We start from the raw sequence: 12,269 nt of genomic DNA, 5'->3' as shown, positions 1-12,269 counted from the left end.
CGGTTTTGAAATTTGGTCTAAGGTCTTTATTGTATCAAATTATTTCTTTGCGTTCTCCAGCGCGTCATCCACTGCTCTCCCAAAGAGGTTGGACTCCTCTATGGGTTTATTAATAAGGGACGCTTGTGTTTCCGCCTTAAATCCGGAATTGCGAAGCCAGACGTGACGCTTCAGTAAAATTCCTTATACCAAAGTGCGGCCAGCCGTCTCTGCTGCATCAAGGGTATTCTTGACGATGCTTTGATTGACCAGAGAGCCCTCGTTAACTGTAGCCAGTAAACGAGTCCTTAGGGGTTCGGGAGCTTCTTCGATGTCCTGTCTGAGCTTAGCCCATTGAGCATCGGCGTAGCTTGCCAATAGGGTATTATTATTGGCGATTCTGGTAGAGAATGCTGCAGAGGTGGTGATTCTCTTGGCTAGGGCATACAGCTTCTTCCCCTCTTTATCTGGGGGTGCCTCGCTAGTAGATAGTGGGACTCCTGCCCTTTTCCTGGTGTTGGTCACGACCAGGGAGTCCGGGATTGAGTGACCCTTAATATATAATGGGTCTGATTGAGAGGGAGAGGGAGAGAACAGTTTCTCAATCCTCGGATTGACCCCTCTCACCAATGCAGGAGTGGAAAGAGAAGGTGTAATACGTCTCTTAACTGAGGCGAGGATGGGTATAACCTGGCTAGTGGGGGGGTTTTCTTTGATAATCCTCTCCACAAAATCGGTGTCTGGGGTGACCTCCCCAGTTTCAATTTCGAAATGTGCTGCTGCCTTCTTCAGCAGTGCATTGAAGGTGGGTTGATCATCGACAGGCGAAGGGGTCCTGACTGGTGTAGTTTCAGTAGACCTGATGACTATACTGCTACTGCCTGTGTCAGTCAGTCGACCTAGCCGGTGACTGCCAGGGATTTGGGTCGCCCTCGCCTGTCTTTTCCTGGAATCCTTCCTCACATAGGTTAGGTTCCTCGTGAAAACCTTCCTCTTCTTGTTGGTCCTCAACATAGGTGAACTCATCTTCCTCTTGAAAGAAGTCGTCTTCCTCAGTGGGATTGTAAGAGTTTATGTCCTCCTGTATGGGGTTATAAACTTCTGGTATTTAGCCCTTGGACTCTCCAGGGGTGCCTCCCTTGGTCTCTTGGGTGCCCTGTCTTCTGGGATGGACATTAACCTATCTAGTTTGTCCATACAGATCTGGAACCTTTCAAAGGTCCACTGAGGTCGGCCAGGACGGTCTGGGAAAGAAAAGGGGGCTTCTTCCTCCTGTAATTGTCTGGTTCTGTCCCATAACGTCGAAGAAAGACAGCCTTCGCCTTCTGAGTAGCCTTCTTGCTGGCTAGGGCCTTCTGTCGGCGTCGGGAACTGGCCTGATCTGTTTTCCGGCGCCTTCGGCGTATCTTTGGCCTTGTGCGCGGTTTTCGGCGTTTCACTCGCCATACGTCTTTGGCCGTCCTTAGATGCTATGCGCGCGAGGCTTTCGGCGATCATTCTCTCTTCCGAGGGATCGGTCGCCGTCGCGCTATGAAACGTCGAGCCTTTGCTCGTCGAGTCCTTGTTGGCAACGTGAGCGCTCTTGCGATGCGCGTCGCCGGAAATTTTGATGTTAGCGCCCTTCTTTTTAGGGTGCCCAGTCGCCTGTCGCGGAAGCGGTGAGGGCTGGCGACCCTTACGGTCGGCGGAAGACGTCGGTGGGCCCGGCGTCCCCGTTGGCGCTATGGCTACCTTCGTCTTCGACGAATGTGTGCCTGGGGGTATGTGCTTTGGTGTTTTTCTGTGTGCGTCCTTGTCGCCGGGGTGTTCATCCCCATAAGCTGGGCGTGAGCCAGGCTTGTCGGGGCCGGGGAGGGACGACGAGGAGCGTGAACGCTCCTTTGAGAGGTCTACAGCCTCCGTTACGGGGGCCGTGTAGTCACTGTCCTCGTCACACTCGGCGGCAGCGGGCGAGGAGTCAGGCCTAGACATGGTGTAGGCCGCCCACCTTTTGACCCTGCAGTCTTTTAGAGTTTTGGGCTTTAGTAATTTACAGGCCGCAGAGCCGTCCTCCTGGTGATCGAGGGGTAAGCAACGGTTGCACCGTTTGTGCTTATCCTTCCAGGTATATTTATCCTTGCAAAGCGGGCAAAACCTAAATGGCGTCCTTTCCATAGCTGAGGGTAATAAGTGTGACTACAACCTCAAAAGAGAGGGAGGGGAAAGAGAAAGGCATTCTTAAAGAAAAGAAAGAAAGACCACAAAACCCCACTCTCCCTACTGTGCATGGCCGGCGAGGCCAGGCCACGTGTTCGGCAGCGCCGAAGGATCCCCTCCGCTCGTCCTTCCGTCGAAGATCTTGCTCGGCGGAGAAACGGCTCTACGTTATTGATATTAATAACAAACGACGAAAGGTCGAAGAAACTACTTGGCAATGTCTCTCGAGGAGCTCCGCATAAAGGCGACCAGTAGCTGGGCGGAAAAAACAATCTGAGGGACCTTGACGCGTGAGGGATTGTGGGTACATCGCACGTCACTATAGGGATAGTGTTACAGACACGCCTTGTCGACGTCCCCTTTTCGACTACGAAAAACAAAATGCAATACTCCGTAGTGACCACTGGATGTCGGACCTATGCACAGCATGTGATTCTAAGCAGATTAACAAACATCAGAAAATATATTTCAAACCACACTCTTAGTTTCTGTAAATCAAATGATACCCATTGGGGATGGCACACAGACACTTCTTACACCCTCAGGTGACTTAAATAGCTAGAACACTGGACATTGATTTATCGCTGGGACATTTAAAGCAATGCCGAGTTTGGTGTAAAAGACAGAATAGAGGAATAAAACAAAGGTTAACCAATAATTCACAAACAGGCAAGTACTTTAAAACAACCTTTCAATGTCAAATAAGTTTAACCTTTTCCTGAGGAAAAGATAAAGCACAGAGTCAAAGGGGAAAAATAATCTCTCAGTGAGCCAGGACAGCCAATGTTAATTGCACAATGTCTAGGAGAGCTGAAGATCTTCTTTGCAGGTAGATAAAAAGCTTTGCACAATGTTTAGAAAAGTTTGTAGAAAATAGAACACTTGAAGGGCCACAAGCTGGGAGGCTTGTGAGGGGCAAAGCTATAGCAACAAAGACAGGTTTCAACTGAGAGCAAGCAAGGCTACACAGCAAGAGGTAAGTTGACAGACTTTACAGTACCTCTGGTAAGAAGAAAACGTTCCAGCTGGCTTCTGTTCCTGAGCCTCAGTCGTGGGGACAAGAGGGAGGACGCCTGGGGACTCCTGCTCTGCAATGGGAAGGTCAGCAGCAGCAATGGGCAAACTTAAATTCAGCAGTCCTTCTGTGTTTCAGCTCCTCGCGTCCGACAGCAAATAGCAACACTGCGGTTCTCGGCTATCACTCTGGACATTCCTCGAATCTGGGGTCCAGCACTCTGTTGAGGTATCTCAGGCTTGGTCAGTCCTGCTTCAGGGAAGTCCGGAGGCTCTTCCTGGCGCTCCGTTCCGACTTAAAAGCAATGCACAAAATCTGCTGTTCCTCTCCCTGGCACCTCAGTTCCAGCAGCAGAAGTACAGCCAGCTCTGAGAGGATGTCCAGACAGGCTTAATTTGGAGTCGTTTGGCCCCACCAACTCAAGGGGCGAAGTCATCATTGCAGGACTTCTCTAGTCGAGGCTAATTCGGAGCTTCAGCACTGCATCAAGGCTTCACCGGGCAAACCAACAGTCCAGAAGTTGCAGCAAGCGTCTTCCAAATTCTTCGTCAGATTCCTTCATCCAGTGGTAGAGACTGCCTTCTGTCCAAAAGACCTCGCCTTTTATGCAGGTTTCTCCCATTCATTCGCAGCCTAGCTGTCACTCGCACAGCAGGGTGGCTGTCCTCGAAGGAAAGCCAGCCGGCCAATCACCTTTGGGTGGATTCCTGTAACCAAGGAGACTAAGCACATGGAGTTTCAGGCACCTCCCTTGCTTCCTGTCCTGCCAGACACTGGTTTCAGCACTGAAGCCCACCAAAGAAAACTAACAATGTGATCAGACCTGGTTTGGCGCGCAGAGTAAATCTCAAGGACCTTGTTAGGCAAGATTGTATGCAGTACTCTTTGGGTGCATTACAACAACCGTGACCTTCTAGCAATTGATACTAAAGATTGGGTTCAAGTCTGTACTACACAGGTTGGTAAAGTGTTGAGCAGCCAGGCATCTCAAGAGGGGACAAAGTGAGCTGTAGGGGAGTTACGCAGAGATTCACAGTAGAACAAGTTACTCTCTTACCTGGTAACGTTCTTTCGATGGGATGGTCTGACGAAGTATTCCATATCTATGACAGAAATCACCACAGCTGTGCTGCTTAGGAAAATCTTTCAGCGTCCTGCGTCGATGACATCGATACGCCGTCCTCGAGGACCTCCTCCGACGGCCGACGTCACCTGATGTTATAAGTAGGACGCCCGTAGCCTCAGTTGTAGTTTTTTTCCCCAGAAAGTGTGGCACCAGTCTTCTGCCAGTCTCGCACACAAAGCCTTGCGGAAATGTAAGCTGCAATCGCATAAGAAATTCTGTAGCGGGGAAGGCAGGGAGGGAGCAATATGGAATACGTCGGACCATCCCATCGAAAGAACGTTACCAGGTAAGAGTAACTTTTTCTTCGAGGTGATTGGGTCCTCCGACGCATTCCAGATCTATGACAGACTCCCAAAGCAGTACCAATGCAAGGAGGTGGGAAAAGAATTTAGAAAACAAATTTTGAATGCCCAATCAAATTGCGGAGTAAAGGACCGCCTTGCCAAAGGCAAAATCCTGCCCCCGGATGGAATCGAGGGAGTAGTGACGTACACAAGTATGTACCGAAGCCCAGGTGGCTGCATCACAGATGTTACGAATAGGAACACCCTTCAGTAGGGCAGTCGAGGCAGCCATACCCCTGGTAGAATGGGCCCTTAAGCCAACCGGTGGGTCCTTACCCGCCAAGTGGTAACACTCAGAAATAGCCAAAATAATCCAGCGAGACAAAGTCTGTTTCGTCACAGCTTGTCCCAAACGCTTTCCAGCGTAACCAATGAAGAGTTGATCGTCCACTCTGACCCGGGACATGCGTGAAATATAAAAGCTTAACACTCCTATGGAGCCTCTCCTCTTCCTTACCAGGATTTAGTCTCTGGCCAGATGAACTGCTGAGATCGAAACTTCCTGCTGGATTGCCCAGAACCAGAGCTGCATCGCCTCCCTGCACCTTGCCCCCCCCCCTTTTTTGTTGAGGTAGTGCATGGCCACTGTGTTGTTCGTCAGGATCAGGACATTCTTCCCTCACAAAGTCGGCAGAAAAGCCTTCAGGGCTAGCCTGACGGCCCTCAGCTCCAACAGATTGATATGGAGTCTGAACTCTGATGGAGACCAACGACTGCTGACTGTCAACTCGTTGGCATAAACTCCCCATCCCTTGAGGGATGTGTCCGTCACGATCGTCACCTCCGGCCAGGGTAGCCAAAATGGAGCTCCCTTCATCAGATTGTCTTCGACTGCCCACCACAGAAGGTCCTGGGCGACCGAGGACGGCACCTGAACAGAGTCTGAAAACCTTTCCTTGAGGACTTAGACCACTGGAGCTTGAGTGCCCATTGCAAAGATCTCATCCGCAACCTGGCCTCTGGCACCAGAAGAATGCAGGATGCCATGAGGCCGAGCAATCTCAAGAACTCAAACGCTGGGAGAGACTGGGCAAGCTGAAACTTGTGCACCATCTGCTGAATGTGATGCCCGAGGGACGTGTCGAGCACTGCTCTGATATACTGGAGCCTCCGAGTCGGTGTCAAATAGGACTTCAAGTTGAGGGAGAAGCCCAGCTTGTGGAGTGAGTGGCAGGTGACTGACAGAGGATCCAGGACTTGCTCGGTAGAGCGCGCCCTGATCAACCAATCGTCCAGGTAGGGGTAGACGTGAATCCCCCCTTTCCTGAGGTGCGCTGCCACCACTACCATGAGCTTGGTGAAGACCCTCGGGGCGGATGTCAATCCGAACGGCAGGACCCAAAACTGAAAGTGCGAGTCGCCAACCGCGAACCTCAGGTACTTCTTGTGCTTTGGCAATATCGGCACATGAAAATAAGCGTCCTTGAGGTTGAGTGACATCAACCAGTCCTGAAGTTGAAGGGCCTGGAGGACTTGAGAGTAACCATCTTGAACTTGTCCTTCCTGAGGAGTTTGTTCAAACCGCGCAAGTCCATGATGGGTCTCAAATCCCCAACTTTCTTGGAAATCAAAAAATAAGGGGAATACCATCCCTTGTTCCTCTCCGCTACAGGCACCAGTTCTAAGGCGCCTTTCTCCAGCAGGGATTGAATTTCCTGCGCAAGGAGCGGATCCAGACTCTTCAAAGAGAGATTCCCCGGTGGATTGTCTCGAGGCCTCTGCCGGAAAGGAAGACAGTAGCCGTGGGTTATGATCTCCAGAACCCACACATCTGAAGTAATGGCGCGCCACTCTGCAAGATGCTGCGCCAGCCTTCCCCCAACCGGCGAACCATGGGACATGGCCTCATGACTGAGCTGAAGCGGCTGTGGCGTTGCCTGAGGGCAAAGAGGCAACTGCCCGAGCGGCCTTGGCACCCCAAGTACCTTGTTTTTCACCTCTGGCACTCCTACGGTGGCCCCTTTGACTGGCAGATCCTCTCGCTTTACCAAAGGATGAGTAATAACGAAAGGAACCTCCCCTCCATTGCTGTCCCCTAGGACGAAAAGGCGGAGGTTGTCGAACTGCAGCGCCCAACGACTTCGCTGCAGCTTTTGAGGTCTGCAACCTCTCAAGGCTCTCGTCAGCTTTGCTGCCAAAAAGATGTTCCCCGTCAAAGGGCATGTTGAGGAGCCGGGCCTGCACATCAGGAGCAAACCCTGACTTCCGCAACCACGCAAACCTGCGTATCACGGTGCTCGCCACCATGGACCGGCTGACGCAATCCCGTTCGTCCCCTTCGGGAATATGTTCAGCCGCTAAGGAAACAGTTCCACAGGGTGTGCGTGAAACGTGACAAGGCACATACGGAGTTGGCCGCCTGAAGCGCCATACCCCCTGAAGAAAACACTTTCTTCACCCAGCCGTCAAAACGCTTGTCGTCCCCATCTGGAGGGATGGTAGGATACGACGCCTGCTTTGCTGAGGCCGTAGCAGCCTGCACCACCAAACTCTCCGGAGTGGGGTGCTTGGACAAGTAGCAGGGGTCGCTACTGGCGGGACGGTATTTTCGCAGCAAAGACTTTCCCCACTGCCGGGAGACTCTCCGGAGCAGTCCAAGCCGCCGCCACCCTCCTCTGTAGAGCCATATGAAACAGTAGTACCGGGTCAGTTGGCAGGCCAAGGTCGGGGATATCCGTAAGGTCATCCTGAAGAAACTCACCCAGGGGAGCAGACCATCCCAAGTACTCGGTGACCCTCAACATAAGGCGCCGGTACGAGGAGTCGGCATGAGTGCCAGGCTCAGGCCTACAAAACTCCACCTCCGGAGAAGTGTCCAGCCCACTAGCATCGTGCAGGGACTGCCTCAGGTCCTCAAATTGGCTATGGCCCGAGAGAATCTCGTCTGGCACCGTATTAGGAACCATGCCATCATCAGAGCCCTCATCCACCTCTGAAATAAACTCAAGATGGTGGTAAGAAGGCACAGAATGTACCCCCGTCGACAGGCTCGAAAGGCGTCGAGGGCATCGAGTGAATCGGCGTCGACGCCGAACGCGGTGCCGACAGCATCGACACAGGCCACGAGGCTGGAGCCCCGAGCGTGTCCTTCGACAGCCTGGGCGCCGATGACTTCTTTGGAGGCGGGGCCTCGAAAGAGTTAATCGACGACCTCTGTGCCACCGGCGTCGACTTCCTCGGAGACAACACAGGTTCACACGGTCTTGAGCGCGCCGAGGACCGGGACCTGGACCAGGCATGACTAGAACGATTCCCCCTGTCCGAGTGGGACCTCTCCCGCGAATCGAGCCGACCACCCGAACCCGAAGGCGTGCGAGCAGTGTCTCTCGACCGATCACGACCGACCCCACTCCGAGGCGCGGATGGACCGGTGCCCTTCTATTCGAGAATCGCTAACATTTTCTTCCCGAAGGAAGCCCATTCCTCCGGCGTCGCCTGCTTGGTAGGGTAAGCGGCCGGCCGACGGGCGGTGTCCTCGGAAGAGGACGGGGAAGGCGACCGATGACGGTGCTTCCGGGAGTGCCTCAAAGAGGCAGAGGAGTGGCGGGACCGACTCCGGGACCAATACCCACTGGACTTCCAACGACGACGCGGAGAGTCGCCTCTCGAATCGTCCGTCGAAAGCCCCGCAGACCTCGACTTCCGGGGCTTACACACCTTACCTACCGATAACTTCTTGCGCTCCCGCAAGGCTTTAGACGTGAGCGACTGGCAGTCGACACAGTCATCCGTGTCATGGGCCTCCCCGAGGCACCAGAGGCAGCAGGCGTCGTGCGAGTCCGTAACAGACATCTTGGACCCACAGTCCCCACACTTCTTAAATCCCGGACGCGGGATGGAAGACGAGGTAGACATCCTTTAGGAAGAAGAAACTTCACAAAACAAACAGGTTCAAAGAACCGAGAAACAACGGAAACTCCAAAGACTCGAGGCACGCCGAGATCTCCAAAGCTAACACGTTCGCGGAAAAAACGGAACTGAGGCTACGGGCGTCGTGCGTCCTACTTATAACATCGGGTGACGTCGGCTGTCGGAGGAGGTCCTCGAGGACGGCGTATCGACGTCATCGACGCAGAAAGATTTTCCGAAGCAGCACAGCTCTGGTGATTACTGTCATAGATCTGGAATACGTCGGAGGACCCAATCCCCTCGAAATAAACTTACACACAAGGTTTCTTGATTAAACAATTATTCATGTATTGAACAGTCAGTTAGAGTAAGCCTTCTTCAGAAGGGAGCAATATAAAGCAACACACAAATACACTTCAAAAAAATACACACTTAGTTTTCTAAATCAGCAAATACCCATTTGGGATGGCCCACAGGCACTACCTACACCCTCAGGTGACTTCAATAGTTAGGGTGCCAGGGACATTAATATATCACTGCTGCATTTAGAATATTCTTGAGGGGCGTCAATGAAAATAGGTTTTAGACAAGTATTCACACAATTATTCTTAAGCAGGTAAGTACTTTCAAAATACCCCCCCCCCCCCCCAAAGGAAAGTCAGTTTACCCTTTCCTGGAAAGAAGGAAAAACACATAAGCAGAAGAGAGATGAGTCATTCAGGGAGCCAGGCCAGCCAATGGTAAGTTAGCAAAAGTCAAGGTGAGCTCAAGCACTTCTTGCAGGCAAGCAGAAAGTCTTGCAAAATGTTTAAAAAGTCTTTGTAGGATAGAAGAAATCAAAGTAGGGCCAGAAGCTGATTATGCTTGTGAGGTAAAGAATCTGATAGCAACTCTACAGATGTAACCAAGACAAATCTCCGACTAGGACAAGTGCGGTTACACAAGTAGTAAGCTCTCTTAGACTGTACTGTACCTTTAGGTTGAAGAAAAGTGCAGCAGACTGCTTCTGTTCCTGTGCAGCTCTGCAGATCCTGGTGTTCCTCGGCCTCAGTCGTGGGGACAAGAGGGAGGACTTCTGTGGACTCCTGCACTGCAATGGGACGTCACCGACCGCAAACGTCAATCTTCAAACAAGTGGCACTTCGTTGTTTCAGCTCCTTGCGTCTACCGCAAATAGCAACACCGCGGTTCCTGACTGTCGAGATGGGCTTTCTTTGCATCTGGTGTCCAGCACTCTGTTGAGGTGGCTCAGGCTCAGTCAGTTCTGGTTACTGGGAGTCCAGAGGATCTTCCTGGAGCTCTTGGCCAGCTTAAAAGCAACGCACACGATCTGGTGTTCCTCTCCCTGGCTATTCGGCTCCAGGAGCAACTGCAGTGGAATTGTAACCAGCTCCGAGAGTATTTCCAGGTGGCTTACTTTGGAGTTGATTGGTCGCACCAACTCAAGGGGAGAAATCATCCTTGCAGGGCTTCTCTAGTCAAAACGAAATTGGAGTTTCAGCAGAGCTTCACCGGGCAAACCAACGGTGCAGGAGTTGCAGCATGCGTCCTCTTCAAGTAGTTCTTCTGATTCCTTCGTCCAGTGGTCAACTCTGCCTTCCAAGCCAAAAAGCCTTGCCTTTTATGCAGGTTTCTTCCATTCATTCCAGCCTAGCTCCAGCACCCGATTGTAGGTTAGTGTGGGCTGGGTCTAGAAAGTTACAAATTTAAAGTCAATTTCACTTTAGTGCTCTTGGAAACAGTCTATCCAAGAGAAGGTATTCAAACCTTCGGGAAATCTGAAAGACTTCCCTGTACCACGGCACTGAAGTTGCTGTGTGACACAATATAAAAGATGATGCCTCTGGTGTTTAAGACTCCAGAGTTCAAAATCACATTAAAATGCGAGAGTGGGAAAAAGGGTCTTGCTCTCTTGATTAAATTCAAGTCCTCAAAATCCAGCAAAGTTGCTGGGGGGGGTCTAAGGTAGAGAAGAATTAGCACATTCCTGAGAATTCTCCCTAACAGACCTTTCGACAAGAAATGGCAAAAAAAGACAACCGGGGCCATTTTGACAAAATGGGCACCAATGGGTGCCTTCCTGCAGCTGCAATTGCAGCCTGCGGTAAAAACACTCAATGGTAGTGGGTAATAAAAATTAAACCACTGCCACCAGCCATTAATTGTAGAAAGGTTAACAAAAATGTTACACGAGAACTAGACAAAGGGGATACCGAGTAACCCCTCCCGCACCATATTGTAAGATAATGTGGGCTGGGTCTATAAATTTACAATGCAAGTAGAGTCAATTTCACTTCACTACTCTTGGAAACAGTAGTTATCCAAGAGAAGGTATTTAAACCTTAGCAGAAATACTTTGGATTTCTCTGTGACATTTCACTGAAGGTGTGTGTCACAATGTAAAAAGATGATGCCTATGGAGTTTGCCAGACTCCAAAACCAGAAGAAACTGTTAAAAACACAGAAAAATACATGTGTGAAAAAGGTCTCAATCTCCAGGATAAAAATGAAAAGTCCTCATGTCCCGTAAAAGAGCTTTGGGCCTCTAAGGTAAAAAGGGATTTAGCACATTTGAGAATTCTCCATAACACATGAAAAGCACAACAAATATATGTATAAATGGAAACTATGGGATGTCAGGGGGCTGGCAAAGTAAGGGAGAGGCAGAGAGTCTTGCTTTCTAGCGCATTTCTCAAAACTATCTCCCTCTACATCAAACCATGATTGGATATAGCGCTGGAATCATGAGCTCCCAACACAATTCAACACACTGCCTTCTACACATGTTATACTCCTACCAAAGGGGCTAAAGCCTTAATCTGCGGTGCACCAGAGGTGGGTTTGGTAATCTGGCACTAATGTTGGTTGTTTAACTACAGCACAAAGCAGAACCACAATGCACACTTACTTAGGAATAATGATTGAAATGTTATCTAAGTAGGCAAGTTAAATACAAACCATGCAGTGGTATACAGTTCCGTCCTGGTGAAAAAGGAGACTGAATGTATGTTGTTCGGTTATCCCACTCATGAGGCAAGGAGAAAGACATGGCGCCCACCGTCTGAGATACCTAAATGAATACAAGTAGAGCTGGAGTTAGAAAATGTCACTCAATGTTTTAAAACAAGGACAATAAAGTTGGACTTCCAGTAGTTTGATGGCAAGCTGCTATTAATTCAGACAACCAAGCTTGGGCAATTCAGTATTTACCCACATCATATAGATTGTTTAAGAAACTTGATAAATCTCAGGCTGGCCTTTTAGAAGCAGCTGCATTCAAATTTGGATTAGGTTTGGGAGCTTTTAGGGACATGTGCCCATACCCGCCCGGGTGAGGGGCATGAAACCATCCATCGAAGGGAAAGCCTGGCTTCCAAATAAATATAAAATCAATCAAACTCTCTATGAGTAGCTGTTGGAACAGAATTCCATTTGGGGGTTCCATTGATTTTATTTTGATACCATCCTTATTTTCGTGGTCAGTGTGACTTCTACTGGAGTCTACCTGCCATGAAAACCCTTCTGGGTATGCTGTCCAACTATGGGTAGGAGCCAAAATGATTCCTAGGACATCAGTGGAAAAAACCTTCTCTCCATATTCTATGCACCACCAAACGTTTTGTTTTTGAAACGGTCCTGACTTTGTACAGCGAAATGAAGCCATCAGCTTCACTTACCGGACCTTGCACTCATTTTGTCATAGGGAAACTGATCAGTCTGTCAGACTAACAGCACTGGTAAACGGTTTCCCTTTGGTCTT

The 12,269-nt window shown here is 50.2% G+C and overlaps 1 protein-coding gene across 3 annotated transcripts in view; it reads right to left on the bottom strand.

The window, feature by feature from the left end:
• The window catches only part of KDM5B (lysine demethylase 5B), a 1,291,824-nt gene that overhangs the window by 70,828 nt on the left and 1,208,727 nt on the right, over positions 1-12,269 (bottom strand). For all 3 annotated transcript variants that reach the window (XM_069633695.1, XM_069633694.1, XM_069633693.1), the window contains one exon: positions 11,468-11,579. In XM_069633695.1, coding sequence (XP_069489796.1) covers positions 11,468-11,579 — 112 coding nt within the window. The remainder of the gene's footprint in view (positions 1-11,467; positions 11,580-12,269) is intronic.

This window comes from Ambystoma mexicanum, chromosome 13, assembly GCF_040938575.1.
Source record: "Ambystoma mexicanum isolate Mex_15411 chromosome 13, UKY_AmexF1_1, whole genome shotgun sequence".
Classification (NCBI taxonomy): domain Eukaryota; kingdom Metazoa; phylum Chordata; class Amphibia; order Caudata; family Ambystomatidae; genus Ambystoma; species Ambystoma mexicanum.
Note: the sequence above shows the minus strand (reverse complement) of the source record. Positions and strands in the feature narration are given on the sequence as shown.